This window comes from Dermatophagoides farinae, chromosome 3 (assembly GCF_024713945.1).
Source record: "Dermatophagoides farinae isolate YC_2012a chromosome 3, ASM2471394v1, whole genome shotgun sequence".
In the NCBI taxonomy this organism is placed as follows: domain Eukaryota; kingdom Metazoa; phylum Arthropoda; class Arachnida; order Sarcoptiformes; family Pyroglyphidae; genus Dermatophagoides; species Dermatophagoides farinae.
In genome coordinates, this window is record NC_134679.1 from 5,558,325 (window position 1) to 5,583,024 (window position 24,700).

General features: G+C 28.8%; 2 protein-coding genes across 3 annotated transcripts in view; one reads left to right on the top strand and one right to left on the bottom strand.

The window, feature by feature from the left end:
• Nucleotides 1-2,908: 2,908 nt before the first annotated feature.
• The window catches only part of LOC124495198 (uncharacterized), a 35,042-nt gene continuing 13,250 nt past the window's right edge, over nt 2,909-24,700 (top strand). Inside the window, exons 1-2 of one of the 2 annotated variants that reach the window (XM_047058526.2) lie at nt 2,909-5,158; nt 10,746-10,888. In XM_047058526.2, the coding sequence (XP_046914482.2) occupies nt 10,763-10,888 (126 nt within the window). In that variant the 5' untranslated portion in view covers nt 2,909-5,158; nt 10,746-10,762. Of the gene's footprint in view, nt 5,159-10,745; nt 10,889-19,179; nt 19,653-24,700 lie in introns of those variants that run through there. The other variant, XM_075729462.1, reaches the window with a different exon arrangement.
• On the bottom strand, nt 19,951-23,058 carry LOC124495199 (histone H2A-Bbd type 1-like). The gene has a single exon (XM_075729465.1). The coding sequence runs from the start codon at nt 22,066-22,068 to the stop codon at nt 21,556-21,558; it is 513 nt and encodes a 170-aa protein (XP_075585580.1). The 5' UTR covers nt 22,069-23,058; the 3' UTR covers nt 19,951-21,555.

Below are 24,700 nucleotides of genomic sequence, written 5' to 3' on the forward strand. Positions count from 1 at the left end.
GAAAATTAGATTATATATAATTATAATGATGATGATGATGATGATGATGATACATGACTGATTCGATTGAAAAGAAAAAAAAAACATTTGATTTTATATGATTTCATCAAATCATCATAAATCATTTGAATATGCTACCAATGATGATGATGTATAAATGTTGATTCGAGGTTAACGATGATGATGATCACAATAACTTGACTATACTATATATGATGTATTTGTTATATGAGATGCAAATGAAAAAAAAATGAAATGGTGATCAATCAATTGATGTGATTGACTACCGATCAATTGTTTGAATTGAAATCAAATCGAACACACGCACAGAGAGAGAGATAGAGAAAGATCACTATAGTCACTAGCCTCATTTATTTGTCTTGTTTGTCTTCCTTATAGTTTTTGTTTTAGGCCAATTGTTTTTTTTTTTAATGGTCAAATTGGAAAAATTATTGACAACGAATAAGAAATAATAAAAAAAAATCATAGTGAATGATCATCATCATCATCATCATCAGAAAACAATAACCATTTCATTTGCATAATAAAGCTCGTGTTCATCATTATCATCCTCATTAAGTTGGATTATAAAACATCGTGCATCATATTTCATAATTGGAAATTATATTCGCTTGAATCATTTCTGAGAACAAAAAAAAAAGATAACAAAAACAAAAACAACAACAACAATAATTTGTTATTCAAATTCAATTTTAAAGTGTTTTTTTTTTTGTTTTCTTTTCCATCAATTACATCATACATGAACGATACACTTGTTATGTTTTTCAAAAAAAAAAAAAAAAAAACATTCGAATCGAATGTGTCATCTATAGTGCCATTCGATGAATTTGATAATGATGATGATGATGACACTCGACACATTTGATATTTGTGCTAATCTTTCTAATGTGTGTCCAACAACATAATCAATCAATCAAAAAAAAAAAAAATTAAAATTAAAAATAGTTTATGTGTGTGTGTGTGTGTGACACTCGAAAGGATTACCAATCATCATCATCATCATCATCATCATCATCATTTGATTCTTACAATGTCTATAAATACTAAATCGTTTGTGTTTTTTTTTTCGTTTCGGTGGATTATTGGGACAAAAAAAAATTTTTTTTTTCTTTTGTTCAAATCCATGTCATATATAATATAAGATGTTTAAGATGATTAGATCGAAGAAGGAAGAACTTGTCAGCAATTGTGGTTTATTATTTTTATTATTTTTTTTTTCTGAAACAAAGCGATTCAAGCCAAGATGATGATGATGATGGATAACTTAATTTTGTATGAATAGACGCCAATATCTACCGATATTTGGTGTCATCAATGCTGCAATATATTTTTTTTTTTGTTCTGATGATGCTGGTCAAGGTAATTTTAATCACAAAACCAGATAGGCGATCTTATCTCTAAGAGCAAGCCAGCCTAGTAGAGAGAAAAATCAATTTCTTTTTCTCGCAGTTACTGTAAAAATATTTGAATTTTTTTCAGTTATCGAAACCAGAAAAATAAAGTAGTTTTCTCTCACTTTTTTTTTAGTTGATGGGCAAACGAAAAAAAAATCCCAATCATCATCAATGTGAATGAACGAAACTGGTGGATGGAAATTCAATCATCGAACATCATCATCATCATCATCATCATATATAATGAATGAATGGTAAACATATTTCAATTAACCAACGAATACACAAAAATCCATCAGTGTATGTGTAATGATAAAGACAAATATTTGGCTCGATAAATCCATTCAGCTGCTTGTTGATTTGTATGTGTGTGTGTGTCTGTCTGTGGGTATTTATATCACGATCTTCGGATTGAAAACACAGAAGGAACTCAGTGGTCGGTCGTTCGCATGGAAATTTATGTTATGACTACTTTTTGACGATCATGATCATGATGATGATGGTGGTGGTGGCTCTGGCCAAAAACGAAAATGACCAGATTATTGAATGAAATTCGAAAAAAAGGGTAAAGAAAAACCCGTTATGTATTGTGACCAGTTATAAAAAAAAATGTATTTCAAACAATTATACAGACAGACATTTAGTGATGTTGACATTAAAATCTCTGTTGTTGTTGTTGTTATCGTGGTCGTTTTCATTTAAAAATTGATTGATCTAATATTTGACAGTGGTGGCCATCTTATTTGATGATCATTCTATTCGTGATGGATTAAAAGCATTCAACTACCAGTTTGAACAAAATGAATAAATGAAAATCAATGGAAAAAATGTCTATTTCTTTTTCCCCTGGGCTTAGGGAAATTGTTTACATTTGAAGGCATTCAACTACAACAACAACAACAACAACAACAATGGATGCTAAGATAAGAAATGATAATGGAGATACGTCAACATTCGACAACAACAACAACGAAAAAAATTGAAATGAATGAACGAAAAAAAAAATCTAAAGAAAAAAAAATGAAATGAAATTCAACAAATAAATTTTAAATCATCATAAATGAACAAAAATTCATACCAGAAAAGTTTTAAATGTTAGAAAAAAAAGAGATAAATCTGGTTCCTAACAGAAATATGATCCAAAAAAAAAAAACACTCGAACAACAGGATATCTCTAAATCTACCTTACCTGGTCATATGTTTGTTGTTATAGCTGAGATTTTTTTTTTATCAGCGCCCTCGAAAGAGAAATTGTTCGAAACATTCTCTTCGACATTTTTCTCCGATGATAACGATGATGATAGTTCCAAAAAAAAAAAAAAAAAAACATTGAAGAGACGACGACGACGATGATGATGATAATAATCTTCGTTGTTTTCTCTCTCTTCATCACTCTCTTTATGGCTTGTATCACTTTTTTTTGTTCTCTTTTTTTTCCTTGCTTGATCCTGAATGAATGAATGAACAACAACAAGTCTAGCGATCCACTTTGTTGGAATTTTTACATTTGTGTTGGATTCATCAACAACATTACGACGCGGTGTGTGTGTGTGCAAAAAGTGGTTGATTGTTGCTTGCTTACTTTTTTCCAATGTGGTTTCATCAGTGTGTGTGTGTCAGCTGTGAATGGTGGTTTTTCAAGATTCTTTAATCGAAAAATTTTTTTTCTTTTTTACATACCAGATTAAATTGGGTGATGATTTTATAATCATGTCCGTTGTCCATTCACATTATCGTCATCATCATCATCATCATCATCATTTTTGGTATTTTGTTTTTTGTTTGTTGTTATTTTTATAAAAATCATCACAATTTGGTGATTGTTAATGATGCAAGTTTGTTCGTATGTTCATCATAGTCAAATTTCTATACTCTTAATCATTTAAATTGAACAAGAAAAAAAAGTGGCTCACTATAGTATCGAAGTAACAAATTGACAACAACAACAACAACAACAACAATCACCGACGACCATCGATCGAAATTAAAGTGAAAACAAATTTTTCTTTTTCTTTTTTTCTGTAAATCGAACATATATCAATTCAATCGAACCTACCGACAACAAATGTTACATGATTATAATTGTAATCAACAACAACAACAGAAATCCCCCATTGATTAAAATTGAATTCGACACTTGAACACGTTGGTTTAGTTGGTTAGTTGGTTGGTTGGTTTGTTGGTTGGTCGGTTGGTCGAACCAATCAACCGATCAAGCCATCATCCAAACTGGCAAATGAAAAAAAAAATTAGAAAATTTTCAATCCACTTTTAAGCTCCAACGATTCAATCATCATCACCATCATCACTTTCGATGAAACTTGATTTTTCATCTGTTGTCCATCTTATGTCCTGGATAATTTAAACGACCCCGGACACAACAACAACAACAACGTCACTTTCTTCGGGCGACACAAATTTAGCAAACAAGTGGAATTATTTCGTCTCTCATCCATTTCATCTTGCACTGCGCTATATTATATTATACTGGATTTAATCAACTTGTTGTAGCCGTGCACACAACTTACGACCACGTTCAATGTCCGATTGCGTTTATTACTTATATCGTTTTGTTCCATGCCATTCTCATAATCATCATCATCATCATCATCATGAAGATGAAGAGATAATCTTTGACCATCACTTCGGATTTAGTTTTTTTTGTGTGTGTGTATGTGTATGTGTTTGTTTATATCATAATCATCAAATTGAATTCATTTTTTCTTTAAACAACAACGACGAAAAAAACAACAACAACAACTTCATTTGTTCTGTTGTTGACCGGTTGGCCATCATTAAATTAAATAAGATTCATATATGAACACGTAGATCTCTCTCTTTCTTTCTCATCTATTCAGTGATTGTCACCAAACCAATTTATACTAAAAAAATCACATAATGTATGTTTCTAGGTTTTATAAAATTGTCTCAGTAAAATCGCCAAAATGAACAACATTAAATAATTTAATTAAATTTTTTTTTTTTGCATTGAAATGAAAAAAATCAATGGTCCAATCCACATACAATTCAACAACTATCACATACTAATGATTATTCATATTTTGAATGGTCATAAAATTCGACCAAGTGTAACCTCATTTTTTTTTTTTTTTTTTTTGTTTCTTCTTGGCTAAATTCTGTATTGTGTTTTTATGTGTGAAAAAAAAAATTTTCATTTTTGTTTCTCATTGTGATCAATTGTAGAATAATCAAAAACAACTTCCGGGTATGTAATAACAACAACAACAACAACAAAATTCAACAATTACCATATCAACAAAATCATTTGCGTGTATGTTTATATAAGCATTTCGATCATAGGTAGCTTATTTGCAAATCATCATCATCATTTGTGATTGATGATTGAATTTCATCTCCTCTTTTCCATACCAGCAGTTAATTTATAGGATATATGCAGATTTGAATATATCCGAATGTTATTGAGCTACTGACTAGTTTTATTTAATGTGTGCGTGTATGTTCGTTTGTCTGATTAATTAATTATTATCATTTCACCATTCTCGATTCATTCGGTCGGCACGACCGATCTGTACAATTTGTGTGATTGTGTGCTAAAAAGTGTCTATATTTTTTTTCGATTATGTCATTATATTCGAGATGAACAAACGGAAATATACGTTTTTCAATTTCAAATAGTACTGTTCGTGAAGACATTTTCATCATCATCATCATCATTTTTCACTGTACTTACAACATTGAACACGTTATATTATTGATAAAAGGTATGTATTTTTTACTTTAATTTATGTCCCCCACACACACACATACACACACAGATTGAAAGATACAAAATTTCAATTTTATGGAACGTGCACATCTGTTTTTTTTAATATAAATAAAAAAAAAATGCCATCCATTTAGTAATAGTGATGATGAACTATTTATCATCATCATCATCATGGTCATTATTTATTTCACTAAGGACTTGGTATATGAAAATTCTTGGGTTTTTTTTCTTTTCAAAACTCTTTACATCTGATATATAGTTTTGTTTTAGTTCTGAATTTTGAAATTATTTTATTTACAATATATATATAGAGTATTTGTACAACGTTGTACAAATAACTTGTGGAGAACAATATGTTTGTCTTTGACACTTGAAATGTTTGTACAGTAAATATCGGATTCTAAAGTGGTTGTTTTTTTTTTTTTTTTTTTGATGATTAATCATACTATACTACTAACTATATAATACCACATATATGCAGATATAGTTTTTTGAACAAGTGAATTGAACAAATAAACATTGGCTTTGTATCAATATTGATAATCATTTGTTTGATTTTTTTTTTGTTCAACTGTACTGTTAATATTTATAGCCACAAAAAAAATTCCCTTACACAATGACGATGGATTTATCGAAAAATCGATTTATCTCACCCTTTGGGCCACACATTCATTTTGGATGTATGTTTTCGATTGTTCCAAATCATTGAATCCTTATATTCATTGGATTTATGTTTCCGTTTCGACAAAATGTATTTATTTTTTCGCTGTTTTTTATTTCGTTATTTGTTTGTTTTGCAATTTTTTTTTTACTGTGATTCAATTCAATTCGATTTATAGCAGAAAGTGTAATGTTTACAATTTTTTTTTCTCTTTGACGATCACGCTCATTACCCATTTGAATGAATGAGGTTGAATGTCCATTTTTATTTTTGAACATCATACATACATACATACATTTAGTTTGTGTGACTGTGAAAAAAAGATTTTTCCTTTTTCATAATAATAATGACGATGATAATGAGGGTAATTTCGATGCTGTAATAATAATGGTTTAGTATTTTATCCGGTCGTTTCCTAGTCTATTTACTATCTTTATATATACAGTACACATCAGTCTACATCATATTCACGCACGCTATTCAAAATACAAGATAAAAAACCAACTTGGATTTAAAGAAATGAAAATGAATTGCCAATTGCCGCTGGTATAGGCAATTCATACAAAACAAACAGTACCTTTGGGTGAAAATTGAAATTTCATTTTATTTTTTTTTTAATCTTAAATCAAATATAATAATTAATTGACCATGGTGAAATGAATGATAAATGACGATTGACAATTACCTTTCAGTACAATTTTTTTTTCTCATTCGTTTTATTTGTTTCCTGTTTTCATTGATCGTGTATCGATTGTTTATGAATTTTTGTTGTTGTTGTTATTAATGGCCTAAATTGTTGATGAGCCAAGTAATTTATAATTCAATGGCAATATTTCGTAATTTGAATCTTTAATTTTTGAGAAAAAGATGGAGAGAGAGAGAAAAAAAACTAAACGGATATGTAAATTATTACATCATCATCATATTATCTTTATGTATGTTGTTTATAATCATCAAAGTTGAAGGTATATTTTTTTCCCATCATTATGATCTAGTTTACTTTACTATTTAATATTCTCATATCACATCTTTAATAATTGGCCAAATAACTTGAATTTCAATTTTGAAAAATTAAAAATTTTCTTTTATTATTTACGAATTGTAATCGGATCGTATGTGTATGTATGAATGAATGAATAAATGAATATATGGTACATCTGTTGCTTATTTTTTTTGTCGGTGAGGCTGATGATGATGACCAAAGGTCATTAAATGTATAAGGTGCACACACACACACACCTGAACTTGTATCCATGTACCTATTTCATTTCATTTCATTTTCTTCAACAAAAAAAACATCATCATCAGATGTTTAAGAACATAGAAATTCAATCATCAAAGAGTTTATTTGTGCCGGTTATTATTATGCCAAGAAAAAAAACGGGTACTGATTTTCTTTCATAGAAAAAAACTAGGTCAAGTTATGAACATACACATACACACACTATCATAATAATAAGGATACAAATATGATGATGTGTTTTACCTGATGTAGTATGTTTTCATTCATTCATTTATTGAGCATTCATCCTGAAAACAGGGCCAATTTGTTGAATAATAACAATTTCTTTGTGTGTGTGCTATATGATGAATGGTTCATCATCATCATCATATTCTCATTCTAATATCAACTATTTAAACATTTTTTTCTGGGACAACCAACAAACAAAGGTTACCTTTTTCTTAAAAAATACTACACACACATACACAGACATTCGTTGTTCTGGTAATAATTTTTCAATTGTGGTAATTATATGTGGTTATTTACAATGATTTGATTTTGAAGTTCAAAAATTTTTTTTCACTAGAATTTCGTCCTTTATAAAACAATCGGATATTGTGCCCGATTGATGTGTGTGTGTGTGTGTTTTCTTTATGTGATGATGAAATTAAAAGTAGCAAACTTTAGTTTCATCTTTTTTTCGTTTCCATTAGCAATGATTGTATGTGATTTAGTTTTTTTTTCCTATTCAATAACTAATCCAAAGTAGTTGAACTTGTCTATTTCGTTTGTGACACATGTTTTTATTTATTATTATTATTATTTTTTTTTTGTATAAAAGTATCACATTCGAAAAATAAATTCGACTGAATGACTGACTGACTGACATGGAAAAACAATTATTGCTCATTCATTCACTAAATATCTATCTATCTTTTTGTCATCATTTCCAATTGTTTTGTGCTTCTCGATCATTATTGTTGTCTTTACCTTTGATGATGATGATGATAATGATGTGTCTTCCCTTTTGGATAAGTTTATTTTATATATTTATTCTGAATAACATGCTCGAATTAGAGATGTGTGTGTGTGCATTTTGATACAGGTGAAAGATTTACAGATTTGTGTTTCATTACAATAGCACCTTTCGTTTCAAATGTCAATCTTGTTGTTATTATTGTTGTAGGATTTGACCCATAAACAAATACAGACAAATAACCATAATAATATTCGGTTACTTGATCAACTTATAGTTGTAAAAGAGAAAAAAAATCGGATCCATTTTCTGGCAAAAAAAAATTCTCCTTATTAATCATTGAATCAGGATTGACTTAATTTTGTCGAATGCAAAGTTTTTCATTTTCTGTATATGTGTGTGTGATTCATTAAAATCCAGCTTCTTTTTATTATCTCATCACTTTCCATTTTTGTCACCTTTTTTTAGCACAGTTAAAAAAATTTTTGAATTCAATTCAAATCATGTCTACACACACATACACACACAGATAAAAACATCGATCTTGTTAGTTGGAAATTTTCTTTTTTTTCCATCATTACAATCGTATCATCATGATAATAACAACATTTGAAACAACAATAGTTTAATTTTAAAGATTTACAGATCTTTTAGTGACATCGCGTTTTTCATCGCTTGATGATGATAATATCCGAAAAAAAACAATATACAAAATATAATGTATATGACAACTTTAATTGTGTTTGATGTCATTTATGGATGGCTACAATTATTTCCTGTCAGACAGTACGTTGATAATAATGTTCATAAGTAATTTTCACGCGACAAAAATGCTCTATTTTTTTTCTCGCCTGAATTTTTCAATTCACATCAATTCAATTGTGATTTTTAATGTTCATTTTTTCGTTGTTGTTGTTGTTTAGAACTCATGTTATTTTTATGATTCTTGCTCAGGAAAAAAAATGTCAAATTGTGATGATGATGATGATGATAAAATAATGAACAACATCAACACAACAGTCACATTAACATAAAAATGTTGGATTCAATCAAATGTCTCCCTAAGAAATCTTATTATAAAAAATGTGATGATGATTTTTTTTTACAATTTTCAATTTTTTTTTTTTTTTGATTTTCAAAACTTGACTTTTTGTCATTATAAACATCAATATATTATATTCTTATTCATTCATCACTATGCTTTTGTTTTTCACTTGTTGAGTAATGAATGGATGAATGAATGAATGAATAACTTATGCAAAAGTCCTAGTGAAAAAGCATATCAACAATCATCACTATTGAAATGTAATTGTCATCATTTGAATTTGTATTAATTTAGCCATAATAATGATTGTAATGAGAATATAGCATCATTTGATTGTATATATGGATATTGATGATGATGATATAAAATTGACCATGTTCAGTCATTTCATCAATTGATTATACAATAATATTTCATTATTGTCTTTTTTTTGTTCTTTCAAAAGAATGAATGGATAAATCTCTAGGCAATATATATATATATATATATATAATCATCATACCAATCTGATCGATCGATTGTGACATCGAAATAAATTCAAAAATCAAAACAATAGGATCACAGAAAAAAAAACAGTCTAATAGTAGTAATGTATTTTTTTCTTGTTCATTTCTCCTATTTCTTTCTATGTGTGTGTGTGTATGTGCCAATTCGTCAATTTTTTGTTGTTGTTATTTCTGTTGACAAGTTGATTGTTTCATCATCATCATCATCATCATGAAGGTATATCATATGATATGATATTATTCTGAAAAAGTTAATTCTTTAATTATTTTCTTCTTTTTTCTACTTTCACATATATGTGATTAAATTATTTCTCTCTGCTGAAAAAGAGTGAACATTTGCCAAAGAAAATCTTTTTTTTTCTGGTTGCCATGGTTGCCGCCGTCATCGACCCTATGACAAACTTAATGTTGACTTTCAATTTCGTAAACGATGATGATGATATTATAATTGTCATTTTCATCAGGCCATTTCATTTATTTTTATAAACAGGTGTTTTACAGGTGAACAAAGAGGCTAGTTTTCAGTTCTGGTTTGTCGATTAAAAATTTCGTGAATGATAGTATTTTCATGTGTGTGTATGTGTTTTTTTCCAGCAACAAACATTCTTCTGATGATAAATATGGGACAAATGAAATTGACTTGCTTTATCCTATCGTTATTTATAGAGATAGTTATCATCGCAAGACAAGATGCCATGACAAAATTGTTGTTGTTGTCCTCTATAACACCCCGTTTGTTTGAAAATAAAAAAAATTTAATGAAAACAAAATGAAGACACACCGGTTTTTCTCAACCCTAAATGATGATAGCCAAATCATTGGCTGTTAGAAAATTCACTTTCATATAAGAAATGAAATCTCGTTTTTTTTTATAATAATTTAATTTTAATCACTTGCGGCCGGTTTTTTTTTTTTGATTTAAATATAGTGAATAATGATTAAATCTTTATAATTAGGATAGATTACATTTCAAATTATCATTTTCCATCCATCAGTTCATGATATTGATCATGACCGTACCGGTATTTAATTTTATTTGCGGTCATTATCCTTTAATCAGTACACTGCACTCACCATAAATAATTTTTGATGATTTTGTTAATGACAATTTTTTTTTTAAACAAACTATAGATCCATAAGTAATTGTTTTCAATATTTTGTTTTTCTTACAGATTTTTTCATCATCAGAATGATTAGTCGTCGAAGAATATTATCCCGATCACGGGATGAACTTATGAATGGCCAATATCCAGATAATTATAATCCATATGAAGAAGAAGAAGATGTCTGGTATTCCAAAGATAAATTATTAAAGGTAGGTTGTTGTTGTTTTGTTTTTTAATTTTGTTTCATTCATTATAACTTTTGATACAAAGAAAAAACTAAACGTTCACGTTAACCGTACGTGTTTATGTGACAAACACTTGTTGAATACGATATATCGATGTTATCATATGTTGATCATAAAATTTTTTTCTAATTTTATTACTCACATTATCCATATATAACAAAATTGTATTGAAAAGCATAAGGAAATCATCTTTCTTTTCATGTATTTCCTTTTGTTGAAATCATGTCAGTAATGAATAGCCATCATCATTTTTTGTCGGCGTCGGCAGCAATTTGTCTTGTTATCATCATAATGATTGTTTATTGTCATCATCATCATCATCATCGTTATCGATGTCAATGTCCATATGAAGAGAACATTTTTTTTCATTCTTTGTTGTTGTTGTTGTTGTTTTTGTTATTGTTCATCATATATTGATTCATACAACAGAATGATGATGTTTTTTCCTGCTATAGCATTGAAGCTTCAAACAAGGGAGAGAAAGAGAATGATGAATGAATGATGGATATGATTTTCTCAATCAAAATCAATGAATAGATGAATGAAAAATTTCAAATACAACACGACGAAATCCAATGTGTGTGTGTGTCTGACCATAAACCTTGATCTGTCTGTCTTGATTTCATACCAATGATGGAAATGCTTTTTCATCAGAATAAAACTTTCAATTTTTGCCTCCGCTCCATACACCCTTTCCAAGAAAAAAAATGCTAATCCATTTGGATCAGTAGCATAGAATTATTATTCTGTTCTTTTTATGGCAATTATTATATGTTCAATTTTTACTATTTTTTCCTAAAATCAAGCATTCATTTCAATTTCATTTTTTCTTCTTTTTTCGTTCATCTATAATCAAGCATGATGATGAAAAATGAGGTCAATCAATTTCAACATGGTCATGATCATAATCATTACAAAAAAATGCATCCAAATTGTATATAACTCTTGTTGTATGGTGGTGTGCCAAGATTAACTTTAGACTCTTTTTCCAAAAAAAAAATGTATGCTCCAATGTCTACATGAATAGCTTGTAGCCTAAAACATCGAATCTAGGTAAAATCAATTTCATTATCCAAATTTTTCGGGTTCTACAAATCATTTTTAGCATCAACAACAACTCACACACACACACACACACACACGACTATATTTATAAATGGATATGCCCTTTGTGACTAATCAAATCGTTCAAATATAATCATCTTCAACTTGTTTTTGGTGATTTTTTTTTTGTTATTATTATTTTCTTGGCGTCAACATAATGAGATATCATATTATCGGTTTGGTCATTAGGTCAATGTTGTGAATGGCCGTTAGCATGGTCATTATGTTCATCATCATCATCATCATCCTGACCATTGAATATTGAAAAAAAAATCACATTCGATCGATCGATTTTTAACATTTTTGATCGATTGATCAATCCATCATTTGTTGATCTTTCTCTCTTTTTTTCTCTATCCAATGTTTGATTATTAATCAAAAAAAAAAAGATTGAACTTCATTGCCATTTCGTTGAATGAATTCGCAGTCTACAAATTATTGAAGACTTTTTAAATTCGAAATTCAATTCATTTTCAATACTCTTTCATCAGATGGATGGATTTAAGTTTGAATTCAGAAGCAATTGAAAAATTATGTTTTTTTTTCTCAAATCATTAATATTGGACAATGATGATTTTTTTTTCTAATAATTTTATTTTGTCATGAAGAAACCTTCGAAAAAAATTTTTTTTATTATGTTCAGGTTATCTAAAAATATTTTATATCACAATTGTCTGTGAATCATACAACAACATCAATATTACAGTGATCAGATCACACAGTTAACATAATAATAATAATGGCTATATATACGAATCATGGATTTCAATCATATGGCCACACAAGGTCTTTGGTCCTGGGTGTGATAGAAAAAAAGAAAGAAAAAAACGAAAGTAATCGATTCGATTCAAATCGATTTGAAATTTGATCATCATGATGATGAAAAACAAGCATCGAATAAAGAATAGTCCATTAGTCAGTGTGTGTGTAACCATTGACACCTTGTTTGTCAAAATATTATATAGCTCATTAGCTCTAAATAAAGTTTCTCCCCTTTTTTTTCCATGTTCCAAATTTGAAACTTTTTTTTTCTTTAAATCATTTCATTTCATTTTTATTTACGCAATGAATATTTGCCCTTTGAACATATTTTTCACTAAACAAAAGCTAAAATAAAAATCAGGGCATTTATTTTGTGGTTGTGGTTGTGTGTGTGTGTGTGTTTTTTTTAATTTTATTTTTCCATAATATTCATTTGATTTTCATCATTATTATGATGATGATGATGTCCAAAATTGAACTATCTCTTTTTTATGTATTTTTTTGGGCCTTGTCGAAACATTCAAAAATAAAAAATGAATAATATGAAGCCAATCTGTTGTTCCAACTGATTATTATATTGTTTGATGATCTTTAAAAAAAAATGAGAAACCATTTGAACCACTTTTCAAAACATTGTCATCCGTCATTGGCATTGAATTCATAGAAAGTCCGGCGGGCAATTTTTTTTTCTTTTTTTTTGATCGCTTTGGAACACACATATGCAACACAAACAAATAGATTCGGTTGTTCATTGCATTTCATTGTTTATTATTATTATGTGGCTTCTCCCTTGACTTGAACTCTCTTCGGGTGGTTTCTCCACCAACACCACCACCACCACCACTACCTTATATAACTTATCATCATAATTGGGTGTGTATGTTTGTGTCTGATACTGATAGCGATGATAACATTAATGCATCATTAATGAGCGTGTAGCTAAAATAAAGTTAATCAAAAATTAACGATTATCATACACAATGGAATTTATAAAAAAGCTAAAGTTGTCAAATCACTGTAAGCTCTCTGTATGTTGATCTGTTGTCCTTTATCTTTGGTTTGAACTTAACTTTTTTTTATATTTTGTTTTGTTTGTGGAAATTCCGTCATTGCATCATCATCATCATCATTCATCACTATTTGTTGAATTATTATGACGACGACTACTACTTCTATATAAAAGCCACATAATCTTGTTAAAAAAAAATTTTTTTTTCTGCCAAAACGGAAAAAGCGCTTTTCATCGATGCTTTTGTATCTTTTTTTCTGATGAACGGATGGAATGAATGAATATGCGAGTTTCCTTTTAATCCGTTTACTGTTTGTTCGAGTATAAAAGCATTATTATTTTTCTTCTTTCTTCTCATTCTTGGACAATAGTTTTATTATATTGTTGTATTGAACTGTCTGTATGTGTGTGTGTGTGTGTGTTAATATGTGGACAATGTACACATTGATGATGATGATGATGATGGTGGGCATCAAAATAATATGGAGAAAGTGGATCTCTTTTTTTTCTTGGTCCATTCATAATGGCATGATGAAGATGATGATGATGATGATGATGACAGCTGACGATTCAAATTGTCATTCAAATTTTAACCGGAATTTTTTTTTGTTAAAAATAAATTTTTTTTATCCATTCTAAATCCATGTGTGTGTGTGACTTTTCACTTTCATTCAATAAATATTTTTTCATCATCATCATTCTCTATAAATATAATAATGATGTGTCCGATATATTGTGTATGTGTGCTATTCTGACTTAATTTTGTTTTTTTTTTCATATGGGAAATTAGTTACCGGATTTTTCTATTCATTTTTATTGATTGTTTGCCTGTGAGTGTGTGTTTGTTAATCCAAGTTTTTTTTTTGAAATGAAAAAAATGTCTCAAGTTCTTGTGATGAGGTAATTATTATCAAGACAGGCAAAAAAACCATTAAATCTTTGCTTTTTCAAACTTTTCACTAATGAAAAAATGATGTGATTTGTGTGTGTGTGTGTGTTTCAGCAAAGAGTTTATTTATTTATTCATTTTTTTGAGAAAGAAATTCGCTGGACAATCGTTTGGCAAAATTGGCAATTCAATTGACAAATTTAGATTTGAAATCATTAGATTTTTTTTCGCTTTATATCAAGAGCTTTGTTTCGATCCAAATTCAATTTCGTTATTATTAATTCCAATGAATTTTTTTTTTTCTTGAGAAATTTGGCCATCAAATTCAAAAAAAAACGGACTAAGCTATTTGGATTAGATTGACTAGCTGCTGCTGCTGCTGCTGCTACAATGACAATAGCAATGACATTATATCATCTATACACACACACGCACACACACTAAATTCAATAGTGATGGCAAACCTTGGCCAATTTTTTTTTCTCTTTTGTTTTGACAAATCCTCATTGCAAACAATTATGTTTTATAATTTTCAGCTTGTATTTATCACTGATCTATATATATTGAAAATCCGATCACCAATGCATGAAAGAAAAAAAAAGACTACACCTTAAAACATTGGACCAAAAGTGGACAACAGATTTTTTATTTTATTAATGATAACAAAAAAAAAATAAGAATCAATAGTGTTGACAAATGATCGGATCAAAAAATAAAGCCATGGCTTCTATCATCACTTGAATTTTGTTTTTGTTTTTTTTTTTGCTTCCTGGGTGTTTACGTTTTTTTTTCATCACTGTGAATAATGTACATTTAGATCTGATTAGATTGTTGTTGGTGATTGTAATCAATTGTAATTGATTAGGTATTATACAGGTCGTCCATGTTATATATCGTCCATTTGTCTGATGATTGATACATTGATTTTCTTCAATCATATTACAAGATTTTATCTGTTACATAATAAATCAAACAACAACAACAACAGCAATAAAAATTATTACCACAGACAATGAATAATTACATTCCATTTTTGCTGTTGTTGTTGTTGTTGTTGTTGAAAACTTTATTCATTCATTCATCGTGGATTGTGTTACTAATCATCATGTTTTTTTTTTGTGTGACGATAATAAGATTTGTTTGTAAGCCGTTATCAATTTTTTTTGTTGAAAAATTTTCAAATAAATGTCTGAACATCATCATCATCACCATCATCATCATTATTGAAAATTCAATTTCGCCATGTCGTTTGTTTCTTAATATTTTTTTCTCACAATATTCCATATGCATGAGATGTATAATTATTGATGGATTCTGATGAATTCATTTTTTTCTTTATTGATCATTCAAAATTGTTTCGTGGAAAAAAAATTGGAATCCTGAAATGAATTGATGAAACAAATCAATCATCGATATATAATAAATGAGGAATTTGATGGAATTTTTTTTCCCGATTGAAAAAAAATGTATCGACGATTATATCGATAATCTCCATATTCATTTCAAACACATACATACATTCCTCTCCTTTCATTTTTTTTCTCCCTTTTTTCTTTTGAATTTGTCCTCGAATCTATAATCACAATTTGAATTTCATATTCAACATTCACAACGTTTTTTTTCATGTCCTTTTCCCCGTATGTCGATACAATCGATACGTGCATTTGAAAAAAAAGTGTATCTGAAAATTAAAAATGTAAATATAGGAATAAATAATTATATGAAAATCGAAACATTTTTACAATGAAGGCTCCATACAAATCTTTTCGTTCGTTCGTTCGTTGGAATTTGCCACAAGCGGATCTCCAATTGTTTTTTTCTCTCTTTCTGGATCGATTCATTTACGAACGAGTTTTTGATATGATGATAATATGTGTGTGTGTGTAAGTGTGTTTGAGTGCTGTTGAAAAACAAGGCTAATAAGAATGTTGTGGATATTAAAAGTGGTGTAATGATAATGATGATGATTGCCCATGATGACTGCCAGAACTGTTTTTTTTTTACTTTTTGAAAAACTTTAAATGGCTAAACTGATTCAAGTATCAAGGTCTTTTTTTCTGATGTTGATTTTTCATATATTCGATTCATTTCTCTTTTCTTCTTGTTGTTGTTCAATCGCACACACACACACACACACACATTCGATAACAAATGTCCAGCTTGTTTCAAAAAAAAAAAGAAATTTTTATTGTTGTTGTTTCATATCCTAATTATAATTCATCAGCTTAAAGAAAAAAAAGAAAAAGAAATCCTGCCTGTTCAAATGGATCAATGATGTTTGTTTGTTCTCATTTTCTCTTTTTCTCCTTTGCAATGGTTTCTCTTCTTCTTTTTTTTCAAGCACAATTTCTAGAATACCGTTACTAACACTTGACTATTTATATATGTGTAAATGGTGTATATTTAGCTTGAATATATTTAACTGATAGGTCATAGGTGAGGTTCAATGGGTTATGATCAACAAAAACATTGCATTATTCATCATTGAATAAATGATTATGATGATGATAATAATAATAATGCAGAAACAGTGAATGTGGGAATACAACTACAACAACAATATTTTAATTTTGTTACTTTTTTTTGAACTTTGGATGGTAATGAGGTAGATATAGATAAATATGATGGTACCATTCTCATTCTTATTGTTGTTTGGTTGGTAATATCGATCCATGTACAATATGCCAAAAAAAACACCATCACCTGTCTGTTTATGTGTGTGTGTGTGTGTGTATACATGATGTTATTGACATGAAAATGTCTCAATGTCTGTAATGTGTATGAATGGTCTTGAATATTCAACAAAAAACACACGTTTACATGCCCTGTATTTGTTTCCACACCAATCATATAACAAATGGAACAATTGATCTTGATGACAACCATAACCAAATTTGATGAAAACTACCGATTCGATATATGATACATGATATGACTACATTGTGTTTGTGTGTGTGTGTGTACGAAACCATAACCATTGTTATTTTTTCATTTTTTTTTTTTTTTTTTTGATTTTCATGTGAAAATTACTTCTATGTGTGTGTGTATGTCTTTGTAAAAGACAAGTGTAAACTTGATTCAAAAAAAAAAATTCGTTGACACGAAGTGCAACAACTCGTGCACAAATAATAATAATTGTATCTTTTCATTTATTAAGCTATTATTGTTGATTAAAATTATTAGAAAAAAAAATTAAACGAACAAGTTGTATCCATGAACGATTGATTGAAAATTGTTCTCTTTTGATTGATTTATACGAAAAAAAAAATTTGGAATTAGTTAGCGAAAACGTTCTCAATTTCCAGGTCAAATTTTATCTCATATCCAAAAGGTGGTGGTGGTGGTGGTGGTGCTGCAAAATATCAATCCAAATGTGTAGGTGTTTCATGAACAGATTCATCTCATATTTATCTCCAGACACAAAAAAAATATCCAATAAATGAATGCATTTTTGCTTCAAGAATATAATTTAGGGCTGTCAATAAATGTGAATGGTGGCTGTGTGGATGGGGAAATCAGCATATATAACCAGCCACAACATAATAATAATAGATGAAAAAAAAATTTTTCTCTTTTTTCTGAATCTGTTGATTTGATCGACCAGTCGGCATTTTTTTCTTGTTGTTGTTGTTGTTGTTATATATTGAAAAACCTTAAAAATGGCTTCCAAATTCAAGAGGGATTTCCATTTTTTTTTTTTTTTACTAATATACAGTCAATCTAAACGCACCAAACCCTTTTTTTCAGATGACAGTCAAACAAATTTAGAAAAAAAACAGGAAAAAAAAATCTTTTTTTCTCTGTTTCGTATTTGTGGTTTTTCATATATGTTGCTTATTTCCAGATGAAATGAAATGGAAAAAAAAATCATGCTACAAATCAAGAAAAAAAAGCATACACGCGTGTCTTTGTCATGCATACAATATAATAATGATAATGATAATAATTTGAAGAAGAAAAAAAAGATTAGGCGGAACAAATAAAAGTTCCATAATGTCCATTTTATGTGTTCGTATTGATCGGATCATCATATCTTTTTTTTTTTGGCTGTATTATTGTGTTTGTCAGTCAATCAACACTTTTACATCAGCTACATTGTGTGTGTGTGTGTGTGTGATGATAATAGAATAGCCAACAATGTATTTGTGTCTGTGTGGTAAACCGATACAAGTAATAAAGATTAGATGAGAATAAGATTTTTTTTTCTTCTTTTGTTGATGCCATCATTTTAATGACTGGTTTACTATCGTCATCATCATCATCATCATTATTATCAGGTATGAGAGATGGTGATGATGAGTAAAATGTGTTGAGATTAATAATAAATAACAAATCACATAGATCTTTGGTATTAAAAAAAAGAGACAAATTTTCACTTTCAAACATTCATTGTTGGTGGTGGCAAAGATTAGTTGTTGTTGGTGGTGGTGGTGGCAAAGATTATTTTAAAGCTTCATAACAGATATTGATTCTTAAATCATTATTGTTATTGTAGTTGAAGATTCTTTTCTACATCTGTCATATTATCATCTGGCTCTAAATGCCATTTACACTTCCTTCTTTTGGCTATACCAAGTGTTTGTGTGTTAGATTTTCAATTATGATTATGATGATGATGATGATCATGATGTGTGTGTGTGTAAGTGAGAGTGAGAGTTTGATATTGTTGTCAAGTAATCATAAACACATTATATATTTTTTTGATGTGATTAAATCAATCTTTTTGATAATTTACACGGTTCTTATAGCTACACGAACTTTTTTTTTCACCCGTACAGAACTTCGTGCATCACGAGAATCCTTGTTTTGTTTTGTTTTTCTCTCTCTCTTGTTGAATTTTTGAAGCCCATGATCACATGACATGACAGATCTCATTAATATTATTTCTCATCTGTGTATGTCGGAATTGATTGAATGTGTAATACGTTTGTGTGTGTGGAAATGATATGAAGAATATGTATCATGTAAGTCATCATCATCATATATTTTGTCCACTTGTCATGGATCTTGTTATCCTATCATCAATACACATTGTTTTGTTTTGTTTATAATGGAGAAGGATCCCATTTTTTTCTTCTTCTTCTTCTTCTTCTTCTTAAGATCGATGCGATTATATTTGTCAGCCAAAAATCTTATCATCTGGATTTCCTTGTCATGTTTCTTTTTTTTATATTATCATTTTGATTCATTATAAGGAAATATAATAGAATAAAATAGTAAAAAAACACACACGTAACAACTTTACAAAATAATGTTTTTATTTTATTTTATTTTTTTTTTTTTTTTTTTTTGTAAAATTTTTTTTCCCACACACACACACACACACACACACACACACACACAGACACAGACATACATACAGAAATGAAATTGATAAAAAGAAATTGGTAGAGTTTTTTTTCACACTATATTTGTAACTTGGTGCCATTCAGTATAATTCTGATTATTTTCTGTCGTTCAAATACACACACACATTCACACTTTGACATTTTTCATGCACATAAATTATGTTTGATTTCAAACATTCTACATTCATTGATAGTAGAATGTCATTAGATGAATGTGAAGAAGAAATATACTTATAACATATGATGGATGATATGATATGGATATATTCCATTTGGTATGCTTTATTTTTATTTTTTTTTTTTTTTTTTTTTGATAATTAATAAATTGTTCCCTTTTCCATCATCATCATGATCATCATTATCATCATCATTAGAGTTACCACAGATTAATTTTCTTTTTTTTCTGTCAAATATTTCCATATATTCCCACCACATGTTTGGTGAGATCTGAAATAAATAATTTTTTTTTTCGTTGTTTTTGCATAATCATGTATAATATATGTTTGAATTATTATAATTTTACATTTTTATTCACTTTTTTTGTTATGTAATAACATTTTTTATTTTGCTCAAAATCATTATGGTAACGAAAAATCTATTGTTTTATATGATGGTAGGGATTTGGATATTATGGTGATGACTTTTCTGAATATAAATCCTGCAGGAATGCTATTTTTATGATATATTCATCATACAAACAAAAAAGACAAATGTTTTTTTTTTTTTTTGATTTATTCAAGTGTTTTTTGTTGTTGTTGTTGTTGTTCTATTTGATCATCATTCAGATTTCTTCCACTTTTTAAGGTATATTTTCCGGCTTGCAATATTTTTTTTTGTTTTGTTTTGTTTTTCACACATATATACTTGATACGACGCCGTATTTGTAGTTAGCGCCTTTTCAATGTTCTTAAATGATTGGCTACTGTGATGAACAAACACACACACACACACACACACACACACACACACACACTCACTTGCACACCTACACCCAATCTTTTTTTTGAGAAATTGATACAAGTGTTTCACACTGTGTGGATTATTGTTGTTGAAATTGATTGAATTTTTCTTTTACACATTCTTGTAATTGGTTTTTTTTCAGCAATTCACCAAAATTTTTCGTGTTAATTTGAGGTCAATTTCATTCATTTCATTGCGATGGGATAATTTTTTTTTGTTAATTCCACTATAAAGTCTATATGCGTGTGTGTGAAAGATCATCATATTCACACGGAAAAATTGTTTGTTGTTAGATTTATAAATCTAAATAAAATTGTGAAAAAAAAAATTTTAAATGAAAATCATTCATTAGCTTTGCGCGACAAACATATGAACATCATTTTTGAAAATAATGGTGAAATGGCGCACTTTACAAGATTTTAATCATAATGATGATCTCTGAGCAATTGAGAAATTTCTCATTTGTTTTTTTCAAATACAAAATTTATTCATTCATATGGAAATGTGGAAAACTATAACATCTTCACATTGTGTGTGTGTGTGTATTTATGTGTCTCTTTCAACGTACATTTAGTTTTGATCGTTTCATTTTTGATTTGGATCGTCTATGAGAACTTTTACTACGATACAGATTACGAGATGAACGTGAACGACGTTGTTGCATTCGTTGCTGATTATCACTACTACTGAATTCTGCTGGTGGAAGCATACCACTTTGACCAAAAAGTTCTTGTAACCATTCTGAATTATGTAATGCTGATATAATATGACGACAACTTACTTTATGACGACCTTCATCAAGTGCCACTTCCGTGGCTATATGTAATAATTCATTCATAGCAATTTCAATGATAACAGCACAGGCCATTGATGCTGGTTCAGAAATTGTTTTACAATGTGAAAAATTCTCTAGAAAGTAACGTATCCTTGATAATGGAAAATATTGTGATCTTTTCTGTCGTCTAGTAGTTGAATTAATTTGTGATGATGGTCCTGGTCTTAATGCTGCTGCTGCTACTGATGATAATGATGATGATGATAATTGTCTTTTTGATGACTGCTTTCGATCCATTATTATGAAATTTAGAGGATATTCAAATTTCAGAATTTATTCTTATTTATACTTAATCGGCTTTGATTTTCGAATTAAATTCATATATTCTTAGTGCAAATAAATCAATTTGTTTCTTTTTTTTTGTTCCTATTTCGATTTCTATTAATCTAATTATCTCTGAAACAATTTTATTTTATTTTATTTTTTTTTTTTTTTTTGATTGTTTGAATGTTTGTGTTTTCAGATGGATTATATATCTTGACTTTAACCTAATAAAATATAGTTTTGCTAAATGTCATTTAATGGCCATTATCATCATCAAGATGATGATGATGATAGAAAATAAGAAAGAAAAAAAGAAAAAAACAAATCAACATCAAGTGATGATACGAAAACAAAAAGTGAATATATATCGTTGAATCGTGACTAGAATACATCTAACACACACATAAAACATCAATGTTAACCTCTAAAATGGAGTTTATACATTCATCTATTCATCGAGAATGTTTTAGACACATTTTAGCATAAAAGAAAAAAACGAAAAAAAATTGAAATTAAATTCAATTTTGAATTCAATGTTTTTTTTTCTTCATTTCATTTCATATACAGATGTTTTGATTATATTTGCTTTAATGGTTAACATTGATATGATGTACAGATAAACATATAAAGATCGGAACTTTGATATAATGCATGTTGTCTGTTTGTGGCCAAAACACATCAATCCATTATAAATATTATTAGCATCCATCCAATGATGATGACCGCCATAATGATCATTTCATTTTGTGTTTTTTTTTTGTTGTTGTTGTTGTTAATGATGATTGAATCGTATCTGGAATAAAAATAATCATCATATATTAAGATAATGATCTTTAATCTCATCGATTGATTTTCGTAATCATGATTATCATTACTCGCGTTAGTTGTAAATTCATTTTACATTTTTCAAATATTTTTTTTATCTGTTTGTTCGTTTTGGAAAAATTAATTTTGAAAAGAAAAAAAAAATCCAAATTTCTTGGAAAAAAAGAAGGCATAACATATTTTTCTTTGTACAAATAATTTATTAACACATTAATTATTCATCATTATCGAATTGGCCTTTTGTAAAAGTTTAAGTGAAAAGATAGATAAACATATATATTTAACCCATTGCAAGTTTTTTTTATCATTCACTAATAAGTGTCTGTGTTTGTTTGTTGTGGATGGGGCTTTTTTTCCTAAATGAAATCATCAAATTGATCCTTAGGCATATTTATATAGTGGACATTATGGATCCATGGATAATCATCATCCTCATATAATTTATTTTTCTTCTTCATAATTATGATTGGTTATTAGTAGTCGTCTGTATATTGCACGCGATCAATTCTAATCATCATCGTCATATAACAGGGATGGCGAACCTATTGGCACGCGTGCCAATTTCCCACAGAGCTCTATTGAACAGGGGGCGCACGTTCGCCACCCCTGTCATATAATCATGACTTGTTTAATGATACAAAGCGCTTGGGCCAATCAATGAATAGATCATCATCATTTCCTTTTTTTTCATATTAACTTGTTTTGAATCCGAATTTATTCATTTCTCTCTGTTTATTTTTTAATGCTTATAATTTATGCTTGACCGGAAAAATTTTTCTGTATTTCTGGTGATAGAAATTGAATTGAATGTGTTTGTGTTTATGGCTTAACCAACAATGATGATGATGATGATGATGAGCTTAATAATGAATCGATGGCCACAATCACGATTTATTTATCCCTTTTTTTTGATTTATCTGAATTGGCTTTTATTCATTTATTTCGGATGTGGATTTGGTTTTTTTTTCTTTCTACTATATCCCTATACACTCACTAAACTAGCTATCGATAATCGTAAAATAATGAAAAGGATTTTTACCCGTAAAAAATAAATCCCAAAAAAAAATGAAAAATGGGATAGTCGTAGTTTTTTTTTGTATGAATGAATGTGGCCAAAGCCTAAGGAAAACTTTGTTGTTTTCTTTGCTGTACCTCGATCTAATTTGAAGCGGTTTTTTTTGTTGGATTTATTTTTCAATCACCTGAAGCTGTTTTTTTCTATAAGGAAACTTAATCTGGTAAACCAATTGAATGAATGGCTAACTTTCTGATTTTCACTTTTTTTTTTGGTCAAAAATGATGAAAATGAATAATTCAAATGTAAATTGATTTGCTTGCTTGAAAATTATTATTGTGTTAATAATGAATGGCCCAATCGAGTTATACGATATCTCCCATCACACATATGATGATCATTGGCCATTTTTTTTTCATTTTATCACACAAACCAACAACACACAAAACAGGAACGATATGTGTGTTTGTCATTTGTCCATATAATGATTGTCCTGATCCTGACTCATTCACTCTTGTATGTGTGTCTGTGTTCCAAGATATGTGAATATGAATATAAAAAAAAAAAAAACGTTTATGAATATGGCCCCTTTATTTATGAAATATTTTCATGGTCATCCAAATTCTCACATTCTTATTATCTGTACATCTCTAATAGTTGGTCATAAATAACGATCATTCATTCATTCATTCATTGTAGTTCCAAACATTAAAAATTATCCTGAAACTTGTTTTTTTTCAAATAGATTATTCAACAACAACTTTA

Bases quoted from the DNA above. Each gene is read 5' to 3' on its own strand.
- LOC124495199 (XM_075729465.1), bottom strand. From the start codon at position 22,068: ATGGATCGAAAGCAGTCATCAAAAAGACAATTATCATCATCATCATTA.